This window comes from Lycium barbarum, chromosome 1 (genome assembly GCF_019175385.1).
Source record: "Lycium barbarum isolate Lr01 chromosome 1, ASM1917538v2, whole genome shotgun sequence".
NCBI classification, from domain to species: domain Eukaryota; kingdom Viridiplantae; phylum Streptophyta; class Magnoliopsida; order Solanales; family Solanaceae; genus Lycium; species Lycium barbarum.
In genome coordinates this window covers 160,268,031-160,282,823 of record NC_083337.1, presented here as the reverse complement: position 1 = coordinate 160,282,823, position 14,793 = coordinate 160,268,031, and the positions used below count along the sequence as shown (strand labels likewise).

The following is a 14,793-nucleotide window of genomic DNA, read 5'->3' as shown; positions in this document are numbered from 1 at the left end:
GCACTCATGAAACCAGGCGGTGTTCATGGCTAAAACGAACACAACCGTGAGAACCATAGACGGTTAAGGGTTAATTGTGTGACATATGGTTGTCTAGGTATACACCAAAGCTCGACGGTTCAAAGATATCAAATCTACCGATTGACCGAGTATATCCGACATATGTTCACTACGGAAAGTTCAAAGGGAACCCTACTTATCCAGATGCAATTAATCTTTATTTGTAAATCACACACTTATCCGTGCATTTTTATATCATAGAGCCATTCCCCATTCATGTGGGGGATTGTTAGGTATTTGGTGTGAATGGGAAATGAAAGTTTTATTTCCTTTGCCTTTTTCGGAAAAATATTTTTTTTTGTCGAAAAGGCACATGCCTTTTCAGAAAAGACACACCTATTTCGTTAACAGACACCTGTTATTGGTTATAAATATCTAGTCATCCTTTCAGATTTTCCTAATGAAAAATTCTGAATTCTTCTATCTTCTTCTTTTGCACTTCATAAAAATTCTGTGTGATTTTACAGCCTTCGAGTGGTTCGCTGTCACCAAAGTTTGCAGTACCGCTATTACGGTGAGTAAATCGTTCTATCCTGGGAGGATATATTCCATAACCTCGAGTACATTGAGGGGAATAATTTCCTTAAGGACACACTGTGCATTCAGTGGGCTCGATTTAATTCCTACACATATTTTCAGATACTGTTCTTCTGATTTTCGTTTCTGAAATTTGCTTTTGTTTCTGTTTAAGTATATTTTTGAATACAGGTTACTAACAGTGACTTAGTAGAAAAGGAACATATCTGCTTCATCTTCAGTTGGTTGGTAGTGTGGCAGAGAACAAAGTTTTCTGGTTCCTAAAGGGTCGTGTAATTTTTTGTTATGCTCTGCTCTTCTCATATCGTCAAGTCCAATGAGTATCTTGTCGTCGCAATTGACCTGCAAGCAAGCGGTTTGCGCAACCGCATTGTGGTGATTTTACCATCAAGCTATAATGAAGCTGGCAAATTGGTAACAGAAATAGTTTGCACTTTGCAGCAAATAACTGGAGCTCTTCATTTGTGTGGAAATACTTGAACATGAATTTTATTGATCACCTCTTATGACGCTCCTAAATACTACTCCCTTCGTTCATTTTTACTTGTCATGTATTGACTTGATACTTGTATTAAGGAACCAAAATAGAATGATAGTTTTACTATATTACTCCTAATTATTGCTAAGTAACTTAATGATTGAAATCAATAAAACATACTTTAAAAGTTGTGCAATCACTAAGAATTCCTTGAATTTGCCAACCCGATATTTAATACTAAGGGTAAAATAGATATGAAATGGTAAATTATCTATTGGTTCTAAATTGGACAACCATATTTAGTATACGGGATATGTAAAAATGGAGGGAGAGTAACAAGAATTTGAAGTTTACTACAAGCTGATTTTGCTTTGGTGAATTCGGAGATGTCTCAAACGGAAAATTACTTTCGATTCATGTTGATGAAAATTTACATCTAAAGAAAAATTAACAAATAGTACACATTTGATACTCCATTACTTTAGCTTCTCTTTCTCTTTCACCTTTCCCTTCTCTTCCATTTTTGCTTTTGATAATTCTGGCTGAGTTTTGGCATTGCGCCAGCTTAGTAGCAGGCCTTTTCTTTTGGCCTCCCTTTTTTCTTCTTCATTGGCGCCGAGGAATTCATGTTCACATTTTTTGACAAACCGGCACTCAGGGATGGACCTATGCTTTCGGTACGTTCCGTCGAATTCATAGCTTTTATCCAAACCTTATATTTGTCGTAAGAAATTTACTAAATGTATAAAATTATTAATTTGACTTGAGAGACAAGAGTCAAGGTTTTTAGTTTATAGTTCCATACACAATTCTATTCATTTAGTTGCACGGATTGCCCTTCAAACATGCTGGTCTTTAATTCCCCACCCACTCACGCCCCTCCCCCGGCTATTTACTTAATGAAAATATCTAGGCATAATGCATGTAACAATTTTTATTTTTGGAAATTCAATTTTTGCCTCGCTCGACATAAATTCTATAGGAATTAAGTTATGCGGCATAGGCTGTGTAGTATTTTTCAGATTATGTTGAGTCTTGAAAGTTTTGTCTTGTCCGAGATAATTTTTGTGTGGATGGTAAACGTAAACTATGCTGAGCGAAATTTAAAATTATGTTGTTTTTCAGATAACTTGTGGAACGTTATGATACATATGCTGAAACTAAACGTAAATTAAGCCGAGCGAATTTAAATTATGTTGCACCAAAAATTTCGAAGGACAAAAATTAAAGACCACAAATTTGAGGACTAAAAATTAAAGACCACCCTGAAATAGGGGTATTTGTGCGAATGACCCAATTCTATTTGCTTACTGAGCTCTGAACATATTATTTGTACATATATTAAATGAACTTTTAGCATAAATACAGGTTTGAACCAAAATTACTGAGTTCTGCCAAATTCGTAGGTAGTACTGTGACTCCACCACTGCCATCACCATCATCGTCACCGGAGCCTGCACGGGCACCTTAATAACCTGTGCCATCAGATACAGTAGGGCGACGATAAAGTATATCGATCTTTTCACTTTCTATCTTCCTCATTGTAGTATTTCAAAAGGCCTTTGTCTTCTTATTTTCCATTGATAACATTTTCTCGAAAACAATAGATTTAGGAAAAAAAAATTGCTAATAAAATTACTCGAGAAATGAACTTGAAGAGATCATAGATTCAATGATCAACATGACTTCTATTTTCAAACTTAGAATGGAGTATAAACATTTTTGGATCCAGTTTAGGGATCCCAACTCGATGTCTCAAACAATTCCATTTTATCGCATATATATAGTAACACAATAAATATCTTTCCATCCTGCTTCCTGGTGGACGTTATGATAACAAAATTAATGATTTACCTAGATTTAAGATATTTTCAGTAAATTGACATGTTTTAATTTTGGAAATTGCCACACGCATAAATAATTCTAAAACTAAGAACTTTGACTTGAATGTCTAACTGTAGTTAATTAATTACCAAGCATTGGTTGACAACTCACAAATTTGAATATAATAAGGAATCACATAAGTAATATTCCAAAATATTTCAAATTTAGGACAACCAAGATCATTCTTGATATACATTATGGTATTCTGTTATCATTACATAACTTAGTTGATATGTAGTGAATTTGTGAATGATTATAATATTAAATCCTTATAAGGTAACAATTACAAAATAAGAAAAATAATAAATATGTAACTTAGTCAATCAATGAAAGATTGCATAGCATATATGTATTGAAAACACTCTTAACATGAGACGTCAAGGTGAAGAAATACAGAAGCAGATAAAGTTTTTAAATCTTTTTGGTTGATATACCTGTATGTATTCTTTAAGCTCCAAAGTTGGTTTAAATTCGTCTTCCAAATTTGATACACGAGCCATTTGGATATGATTTGAAACTATAAGATAAAATCATGTTTGGACATGCAATTTAGATTTCTTAAGTTGTATTTTTTCTTATAAACATAAAACCCCCACAAGTTGTGAAAACTATTAAATTTTCCCAATTCTTATACAATTTTACCAATTGAATAAGTCATAGTTCATAACAAAATTAATACGCTACTAGAAAACTTTTTAAAAAAATACAACACCAATTGATCAAACTTTAGTTCAATAAAAAGGAAAATTTAACATGAATAGTAATGTAACTACTCTTTAATATAATCCTCCCACGTAAATTAAGGTTGGTAGAAGTTAATGAGGTTGGTAAATAATTGGTGGGAGTAGTTGTTAAAAATATCTACCAACTTATGGGTCTTTTTTTACAAAATATAAACTTATGGATCAAGCTTTACATTTAAAAATTTTGAAATCATGATTTGAAATCCCAAATCATGTCTTTTTTTTTTGGATGATTTGAGATTTCATCTCATGAGATGAAATCGCATGTCCAAACGCTGATTTCAACGCCTACCAAGGATGTGTTTGGAAGAAGGAAAATGTTTCTCATACAAAATATTTTTAAACAAAATGCAATAATACGGAAAATAAGTGATTTTCTTACTTATTTTTTAGTGTTTATTCCAAGAGCATTGTCTTGTTTCCTAATAGGCAAGTCATATTCCTATTTTTTACTAAAAATGGTGTTTTAAAACATTTTAACGAACAGAGCATGGATTAATTGAAAACCTCCGTGCCAAATACAACCCAAATGTTAAAAAAGTTCTCAACATTTAGAGGTTGTTTGGCTCAAAGACAGGTTATATATGGATTAGTAATGAAGCGATTAGTAATATAGGGATTAGTAATACATGGATTAATAATTCAGGGATTAATAATGTATGGAACTATGGATTAGTATATATGAATAATATTTTGTTGGGTGTTTCATTCATTACACTAAAATTGGTAAAAAAAAAACCATTTGAATATTTATTTATTCTTAAAACTAAAAGTTAGTTTGTTACAATTATACGTTGGATTTACAGGTATTTTGGAACAAAATAAGGCTAGTTTTGCCTTTTAGTTTTTATACATGTACAAGCTATCCATGAATAATTAATCCCATGATGGTGGTGACATAAGATAATACACCTTATGGTGTATTAAATAATGAGATGAGGGTCAAAAACACCCTAACTATCACTTTTTTTGAGTTTCATACCTAAACTATTATAAGATTGAGAAAACTACCTAAACTATCAATAGTTAGTTTGCAAAATACACCTGAACTAAATGTGTGAGCTCACTCACCAAAAGACAAGTGAAGCTGAAATTTTCTCAAAAAAATTGTCCACATGGCATAAGTAATGCTGCGGTGGCACCTACATGGAAATTAAAAAATAATATTTTTTTATAAAAAAACTGTATATTTTTTTTAAAAAAAACTGCATTATTTTAAAAAAAATATCAAAAAAATATCAAAAAATTTAGAAAATAAAAAAAATGATTTAAAAAATGAAAAGTTGATTTAAAAAAAATGTGAAAACTAAATAATCAGACTTTTCCATTTTTTTTATTTCTTTAATTTTTGATATTTTTTTACAAATATTATTATTTTTCAATTTGGCTTTTAAAACAAATAGTTTTTTTTTTTAATTTTTTTTTCGAGGTAGGTGCCATTGTGACATTATTTATTCATGTGGACAACACTTGACAATTTTTTTATATAAAATGGAAAGTGTAGATCACATGCCATTCAAGAATAATTTGAGGTGTGTTTTGCAAACTAAATAGTGATAATTTAAGTAGTTTTGTCAACCTTATGATAGTTTAGGTATGAAACTAAAAAAAGTAATAGTTGGGGTGTGTTTTTGACCCTTATCTCTTAAAGAATCTATGTATTAACTATATCTACCCAAAGTATCAACCAAACATAATACAAAATAATACTCTGTACCACGTATAATACCATGATTATTTTACTAAGAGCCTGTTTGGATGGGCTTATGCCTATAAGCTGTTTGCAGCTTATAAGCTAAAAAAAATAAGTTGGGGTAGTCTAACTTATTTTTTTTGGCTTATAAGTTGTTTTCAGCTTATAAGCTGCTTTAGATAAGATAAGTCAAATGAGTCCAATTATTTTTTTGAGCTTATTTTAAGCACAAAATGACTTTAAGCTGACCAGCCAAACACTCAAAAAAGTTAAAAACAGCTTATAAGCAACTTATAAGCCAATCCAAACGGGCTCTAAGACCTCCAGCCAAACGAGCTCTTACAGTTTTGGATAGCTTTCAATGACACTGACGACGAAAATCCTCTTGTTAATGGGGACCAAATGAGTGCAAACACCAACGAAAAGGTCAAAACAAAGTCACCAAAACCTTTCCTAATAGGCTAAATTTTAAATTAACAAGTAACCATTTCACTGTACGTGTCCCCTAATTTTTCCTTCATTTGGTTGAAACGACCAAGGACTAAGGAGGCACCTTGTTTTCATCGGAGACATTACAATAAAGAAAGACGCTCTCACTCATAACTCTCTCCCCACTGATCCATTTTCCGTTCTTACACAGCCTGGCCACTTTACTCCGTTGTTCAATGGCTACTCTCGCCTTCAATTCCGTCGCCGCCACCTCCAAATTCCACTCCGCCGCGGCAAACTCATCCGTCCGTCGCCAGCTGTCACATCTCCGCCTCCGGACAACTCTTGTCCAGTCATCACCTTCCTTGCAGTGCCGCTGGTCTTCTTCCTCTTCCGCCTCTGCAGGTATTTCAAACGGATCTAATCCTTCTTAGCTTACTGCTTTCCATTTGGACTATATATACGTATACAGAAAGAAGTTAGAAAATGTATGTACATAATAGACTACTCACAGAATTAATTTACTCTAATTCCTGAATGCAATTTTTTTTTTTTTTTTTTTGAAATGTATGTATGCACGTTTCTAGATAATAATTGTATACGATAAACGCGTTCATTTCGAAACATTTGACCTTGAATTCTGGATTCCTCCGATGCCGAAATCCTACAGCTTGTTTTGTTGGTTGTTATCTATTGTATTGTATTGTATTGTATCGTGTTGTTAGTTTAAGTGCAATGTTTGTTTTGAGTGTTACTTAAATTTTATTGTATTGTATCGTATCGTTAAAGCCATCATTATGTAACGATGAGAAGTCCCATTTTATGCAATGACCTATTTGGTGTAATTGAGTTGTACCTTATATTTTCTTCTCTTTTGTCTTTGCTTATCATCTAATAATCCTATTTTCTCCTATACCCTACTTTTTTATGATAGCTTTACCCCGTACCCTATTTTTCTTGTAGGGTTGTTCAAATTGCAGATGTGTGCATTATGTAACGACGAAAAACAATATAATCTATCCAAACGTTGTATTCATCAAACAATGCAGTACGATACAATACAATATGATACAATACATTATAAAACGATATGTAACAAGCATCGAAGAAAGTATGATCAGTCTCCTTTCGCGACCTCATTTTAGGTGTTTTTTATTTTGTGTGTGCTTCTGTGAATGTTCCGTTGTTTATAATCAGTCGAATAGATGTATAATGGGGTTATGATATGATCAGGTGTTAAAACTCAGGTGGCAACCACTGAACAAGCTGGAGTTGAGGCTGCTGCAAAGGTTGAAGCTCCCGTTGTTATTGTCACCGGAGCTTCTAGAGGAATCGGGAAGGCAATTGCTTTGGCTTTGGGAAAGGCTGGTTGTAAGGTCAGCATTCTGTTCCATTTTTATAAATGCTGAAACTTTTTGGTTTTTGAGATTCTTTTCCATCAATTCTAACTAAGTTACACAGGACTGTTAACTGCCAAAAATACCAAAAAATTTTCCTTCAACATACTTGCTTAATCAGATTAGAAACTTGGTGGATAATGGGCTCTCCCCTCTATCCTTCTCCACTTAAATACCTGACTTTGTTCAACAGCTACAGTTCGGAACTCGTGACACCCACCTACCACACATCCTCTACTACCTTTGCCATTGAACCAAAGCCTTGAGCGACCAGAAAACTTATTCTTTAACAGTGGATTGCTGGAATTTATCTTGTTTCACTGTCACCTGTACACTGTGGTATTGATCAATTTAGATGGTGAGTTGGCAGCCTCTGTGGTTTCACTATAAAATAGCATCAGCTTTAAGGTGCTATGGTAGTTGCTCAAGTTGTGTTTCCGTTGGCAATAGTTTAAAAGTGAAACAATGGAAGTACTGCCTCTGTCCTTTGACAAATGAATTTCTTTGCTCTGTGCATCGTCTTAGAGTAAAATGTTTAAACAGATAATTTTAATTGAGTATAAAAGGATAGTTTGAAATGGGCAAAACGTGAATTAGTTACCTGAAAGGTGGCACATCAAGTGTAAAACAATGCTAGTTTGTGTTACCTTATATTGTTTTTGGGTGAATTTGCCATTAATAAGCAGGAGAAGTTCATACGCGACAGAGTAGAAAGGGAAGCAGGTCCTCCTCCTTATTTTCTTCTTTAGCTTAATTTACTGCGTGAAGTTGTCAGGCATTTCAAAAAATGTGGAATCCTTAAATTTAAGTTCTTTCAGAAACTTTCAGTAATGTTCTTAAGCTGACATAGGTATCACGCAGGCATTAATATTGATCAATTTATAAATTTCTTGCATACTCCACCAACCTGCTTGATATAAAGTTCAATGTTGATGGCAGGTCTTAGTGAACTATGCGAGATCTTCAAAGGAGGCAGAAGAAGTTTCCAAAGAGGTATCTGTTCCTTTTTTCAGTAATAATTTAGTATTGTTTTTGTATAGATTACTGTCCCTATCCTTCCATTTGCAACTGAAAATTTCATTTGAATTACTGGAAACATGAACTGTCTCTCTAACTTCAGTCTGATGTTTGGAAGAGTATATATACAATGCAGAATACTCCTTCCATGTGATTTCTTATTTTGCTTTTACATTTGCTGGTTTAATTACATTGTCCTTCAAATTGTCAACCTCTAGGTGACCTCCCAAATTTAAACAGTTCTAAAGTTTGTTTTATCATTATATTTTAGTCATCTAACCAACTAACATTATCTTGTTGAGAGTGGTGGGTCCATACTTCCCCCGGGTTTCATTAGAGCACTGTCATAAAAGTGGTATTTAAGTGAGAGCAAGGTAGAGGGGCAGGCTCATACTCCCCCGAGCTTTGAGTCTGTGGGCCTAGTCGGGTTGGGCTAGCTAATTTACGTGGGATTTCTCGGTTATAAAAGGAAAGTTGACTTAGGAACTATGTAATAATATAATAAATGGTTATTAAGTTTGACCAACTTTTTGACATATATTAAGATTTATATGACGCGAAGTGCAAATGTGTCAAAAGAATCTTCAACTAACACCGGTTATTACCAGTTCATGAGAGGGAGGTAGAGTTTTTCAGAAGTAAAGAGGAGATCCTCTGGACTATGACATACTATTATAATGTTTTTTTTCTTCCATTTGGCCTGTTTGGGAACTGAAAGTTAACTGATTGGCAAGTGATATCAACTACACCAAAGTGAAAATTTGAAATTCTCGAGTGGGACCTCCTCTTTCAAGACCTTAAATCTTCTCCACCGGCTGTTGGCCTTCTTGTTTGTTTTGTGCATATCCTCAGATGTGAAAACATTAAGTGAAATATGATCTTCATATTTTTAAGGAGGGCTTTATTACATATTAAAGCTACAAGTATAAGAGAGCAGGAACTGAAACTCAAACTACACTTCAAGGCAGGAACTTATTCTCCAACCATGCGATAAAGCTACAACTTATTACTTAAACCGCTATGCAAGCAACATAAATTACCTCCATCATAGTTTAAAACTATAAATAGTGTTAGTTTCTGATCCTTTCATCTTATTAGAGACAAATTGAGCTCTTCCAAGTACTTATACTGGGTTGGTCCATGATGCAAGAAAATGATGTCCTTAGGTGTGGTCATGGCATGTCAAAAAATATAGGGTGAGGATAACAAGGTTCAAAAAACAATGCATTACAATGTGTTATTTTTTCTTTGTTTCTGTTTTATTTTATCTTATTTATTTTTATAGATAGCCAATAGACCCTTGTGATCCGGCCCTTCCCCGGACCACGCGCATAGCGGGAGCTTAGTGCACCGGGCTGCCCTTAGAGCAAGGTCTTCATCTGACAACAACTGGTCAAACATGGAGAACTGATTCGGCTCTTTGCTCTTTGTTTGAATTTTTCTGATAAGATAGCAGCTAGCTACCGATCTGATTACTTGTACTGAAGCCATAAAAGCAAAAGGAATTTATCTTTGCTGGTAATACTCTTCCACGAAAGGTTGATAAAGTCGTGGATGTATATAGTAATTGATCGGTGAAGTTATAGGGTGTATATTTTATACTTGTACATTTCAAACACTTATGCTAATCCTTATCTATCGAGAAGTGTAATTTTAGGTTCAGATTTTGTGTATGGTTTCACTAATCTTCATGTAAGTTCCATTCCATAATGTTGGCAATGATAGATTACTTTACTTTATCTCAGTCTTGTAAATGAATGAAACCAGCTATTACTCTACTCAGTCATGCTCTTTAGGCTGTCTGTCATGTTCCTCAAAAAAAAAAAAAAAAAAAAAAAAAAAAAAAAAAAAAGATATTTTTCTGAGTGAATTCTTGTATTTTGTAGATTGAAGCATGTGGTGGCGAAGCCTTGGCTTTTGGAGGCGACGTATCAAAAGAAGAAGATGTAGAATCCATGATGAAAACTGTAAGCACACTCTTTTTGTTAGTAACATTAGTAAATGGTGGATCTTGTCGCAGTTGTTGCCAGCTAAATTGCACCTCATAAGTATCACATCCGCAGGTGGTTGATCGATGGGGAACAGTTGATATCTTGATCAATAATGCAGGTTAGCTACTGCCTTTTTTTTTTAGCATCCAAAAAAACTGTTCAACTTTCTAGTTAAAGAGGAACAGTTTTTTACCCCAAATATACCAGTGAAACAATATTTATTTAAGTGCTGGTTATTCCCAAAAAAAATTATTAGTGCAGGTTAGCAACAGTCATCCTGTTTTACATTAAGTTTTATTAGAATTCTCAATCAGTAGTCCTCTTATTCTTCTTTTCAGGTATCACGCGTGATACCTTGTTGATGAGAATGAAGAAGTCCCAGTGGCAGGAGGTTATTGAGTTGAATCTTACAGGAGTTTTTCTCTGTACACAGGTCTATACGCTAGCTATGTTTCAATTGGTATTTTGGTTGCCCCCCAACCCTTCCTCCCAAAACCTGTATAATATTCTAAGATAAGGTTCTTATGAGGGATCTTTCCTGTTGTTGCAGGCTGCAGCTAAAATCATGATGAAAAAGAAAAAGGTAAATTTGTCTATCTCTCTCTCGCATTTCAGAAATGATATTATTTGTCTGGAAAGGTTTAAGTTTTTGAAAACTGTTGCATAATGGGAAGTGCATTTATTTATTTACTGAATCGATCTGTTGCATGTAATGAGGGACTTAGCTCTATGGACTCTACAGCAGTTATGAGCAATGACTACAACACACGGTGGTCATCATCCACACTTACTTTCTCCAAAACTTCATATACGGCAGAAATATCGCTAGAACAACCATGTGGGGCAGGGTTCATCCCTAACCTTTGGGTAAAATAAACAAAATTATACCTGTCGTTCCTTGTTTCTTGGATTTTCATGCTAGTCAAAGTAGGAAGCAAAAAGAAATTGGAAACACAAGGACAAGTTGGCAATGTGCGACACTTGCACTACGTTGATTTCACAGGTCATGGGCAAAATACTCCCCTTATCTGGACTGAAGGAATATGGACGGAGAAGATAATGATACATTTGTTGAAGAGAAATAGTTTATGACTTTATTCCCACCTAGCGTTAAAAGATATCATAATGCTACAGTAAACTTGTCACATCAATTAGTTCCTCTCTTGTTAGAAGCAACAAAAGTTGCGTTGATTTCAGCTGCAGAATTTGGATGTTGTCGTGTTGGAAATCGGTTTGAATGAAATGGTTTTGGTGTGATTCAGAATCTGTTTCCACCTATTCCTTTTCATGGATTCCAATTGCTGGTATCATTTTCTCAGATTCCATCACCTGCTATATTGCTGACAGTTACCTTTTCAATCAATTTGAACCTGTTGTTAGTCATACAAAACAAGCAACGAATTCAGTGATCTTTGAGAGCGTTAAGATAGCCCAGGTTGTGTCAGATGCCAACTAATGAGACTGTTGCCATCATGATTAGCCAGTGATATATTCTGGTCATTGAAAAGAAATTGATGACCAAGATCAAAGCAATGCAATTCATTTTTTATATTTCCACTCCAGAATTTTTATTTAAGCATGCTCTACACGCTGCAGGGTAGAATCATCAACATATCGTCTGTTGTTGGTTTAGTTGGCAATCCAGGGCAAGCCAACTATAGTGCTGCTAAAGCAGGAGTCATTGGCTTAACCAAGAGTGTTGCAAAAGAATATGCCAGCAGGAATATTACTGTAAGTGCTCCTAATCATTCCCTTATATCACTTGGGCTGGGCTATTTATCTTGATGCTAGTTACAAAGGATTTTGTAAAGCATATTATAAAGGAACTATTTCTGATAAAAAAGCTAATGACTTCTTATGACTCTTTTTCTTTTGGATGATATAATGAATTCTTATGGCTCACAAGTAATTATTTATGCGAAATTTTATCTTTCGACAGGTTAATGCTGTTGCCCCTGGGTTCATTGCATCTGATATGACTGCCAAACTAAGTGAAGACATTGAAAAGAAAATTTTGCAAGGCGTACCCTTAGGTGAGAGCAGATATCATTTTAAAGTATTCTTGGCATTTATATCTCAACATAATGATGAGTTCTTGCTCATCTAAAAGGAGGAATTCTTAGACAAGGACTCCTAGTAGAGTAGGCCAACATCAGAGGCATTGACAATATTTCCTGTGCGTTAGAGAACATCTCGACTCTAGAAAATGAAGTAAAAAAAAAAACAACAACTAAGTTTGAACTGAAAACCATCAACTGAGAGTATGAATCTTGCTAGAAGGGAATATTTCCCCGTCTTCCACTTTTCCTAGAGTTTGGTCATATCTAAATCTTACAAATGAAAGGACAGTAGAGTTCCTTTAAACCATAGCTACATTGACTTACTTTGGTTTCACAATAATACAGGTCGCTATGGTCAACCTGAAGAAGTTGCTGGACTGGTGGAATTCCTAGCACTCAATCCGGCAGCCAGCTATATTACTGGACAGGTACTTCCATGTTGTGTGATTTCATCTGTCTTTTATCTGAAGCGTATGTCTTGCTACCTCATGTTTAAACAGCTGCTTATTAAGAATATTTATCTCCTTTACAGGTCTTGACCATCGATGGTGGGATGGTTATGTAGAAGTCTCTACAAATCACTCTCATTTTGTTTGCTCTCAGACAAGGATCGAAAGGGTGATCATTTATGTTATACCATCATTGTAGCCTCGTTAGTTGCCTGCGCAGAAGGAACTTGTTAATTTGGTAGTAGGAGATGACCTGACTTACTATTTTTTGGCATTTTCCCCTCTTCTTTTTTCCGTTTTCCTAGCTGAGTAGGCATTTTTGAAAAATTTGAAACAGGGTTTGATCATTTTGTTTTAGTTCCTATGTTAAAGTTTGTAAAAACGATAACTTTGCTACTGTCAATGTTGCTCTTACCCCAGAGACGGAGATTGATAAATCAATGAAATTATTACTAATGAGAGTTTTCGACCTCTAATAAACATGTTTCCAGTAATACAAAGATTAAAGTTGTCATAATGCTCCTTGTTTCACTGAAGCAAGAAGGTAGAAAGTTGACTTTTGAGAATGAAGGGCTTCTAATTAAATTACTGTTTTAGTAAAACATAAGGCATCCTTTTTCTTTAGAGGAAAGAGCTTCTTTTTTAGATGAAATCGTCTGAATATTCAGGAATGACCATGTAATATTGAATTTTTTGCGCGGAGTGCCTTTCTTTTGGGCTGGTCTTTATATTTTGCCCCTCATTTACGTCTTCTTTAAATTTTGCCCTTGCCGCCTGTTTAATGAAAGTTTTTTGACAAAATTACCCTTACCCCATTAAAATCCTTTTTATTTCGTCATTTGCCCTTTTCTTTTCTTTTTTTGCTTCTTCTTTCCTCATCTGTTTTGTGTTTGTCTCATCTGTTCTAAAACTTAGGTACGATTTGGATCTTTTGCTCGTTTCAATATTTGTTTTTATGTTAAATTGTTATTTGTTGAATTGATATCCTTGTCTTCATCGTTTTTTATATTTAATTGATCCTTTTTTATTTAAAATTATAGTGTTTTGTTATAGTGTCTGTATGATTTTTTGAACTTTAGTTTAATTCCCCATGTATATATTTTAGTTTTTTGAATGTCGTATTATGAATGTCGTAATATGTTTTAGTTGATTTTGATATGCGTTTTGGTTTTCTCTTTGTTGAATCGTTGAAGTTTTGCCTGTGAACAACTATTTTATGTTGTTGCTGCTGTTTTTATTTAATAATCTGGTTTTTGTGAAAAATGTGTTTGTCTGAGGCAACATATGTCGGGTCCGGCAGAGTTCTTGGTTTTTTAAACTGAAGTTATGCCGGTTCCGGCATAAAGTTATGCTTGTTCCGGCATAACTTCATGAATTAAATTAATTTACGTGTGCTTGGTTTTTTTGTGTTGTCTTGTTAATAATTTTGGTTTTTATGCAATCTTATGTGTTTTTGGTGTTTTGTTAATAATGTTTTGTTTTGGTTATGAAAAATGAAAGTTTGCCTCTCACGGCATACTTTGTAATTTTGTAAACTGAAGTTATGCCGGTTCCGGCATAAAGTTATGCTTGTTCCGGCATAACTTCATGAATTAAGCTAATTTATGTGTGCTTGATTTTTTGGTGTTGTCTTGTTAATAATTTTGGTTTTTATGCAATCTTATGTGTTTTTGGTGTTGTTTTGTTAATAATGTTTTTGTTTTGCTTATGAAAATAAAAGTTGCCTCTAACAGCATACTTTATTCTTTTGTAAAGTAAATTTCTGCCTCCTCCGGCATACTTTTCTAGTTCTTAACACTTGCGTAAATTTTTGTTTTGCTCATGAAAATAAAAGTTTCCACTAACAGCATACTTTGTTCTTTTGTAACGTGAACTTCTGCCACCTCCGGCAGACTTGTCTAATTCTTAACACTTGTGTACTTTTTTATTTTGCTTATGAAAATTAAAGTTGTCTCTAACAGCATACTTTGTTCTTTTGTAAAGTAAATTTCTACGTCATCCGGCATACTTTTCTAGTTCTTAACACTTGTTATACTTGATGTTTTGCTTATGAAA

General features: G+C 34.2%; 1 protein-coding gene across 1 annotated transcript; it reads left to right on the top strand.

The window, feature by feature from the left end:
- The first annotated feature begins 5,850 nt into the window (after nucleotides 1–5,850).
- Nucleotides 5,851–13,199, top strand: LOC132601825 (3-oxoacyl-[acyl-carrier-protein] reductase 4-like). Its single transcript, XM_060314887.1, has 11 exons — nucleotides 5,851–6,229; nucleotides 7,058–7,200; nucleotides 8,161–8,214; nucleotides 10,125–10,205; nucleotides 10,302–10,347; nucleotides 10,568–10,662; nucleotides 10,780–10,812; nucleotides 11,826–11,960; nucleotides 12,169–12,262; nucleotides 12,635–12,717; nucleotides 12,822–13,199. Exons 1-11 carry the CDS (start codon nucleotides 6,061–6,063, stop codon nucleotides 12,852–12,854), a joined length of 966 nt encoding a protein of 321 aa, XP_060170870.1. The 5' UTR covers nucleotides 5,851–6,060; the 3' UTR covers nucleotides 12,855–13,199.
- Nucleotides 13,200–14,793: the final 1,594 nt, after the last annotated feature.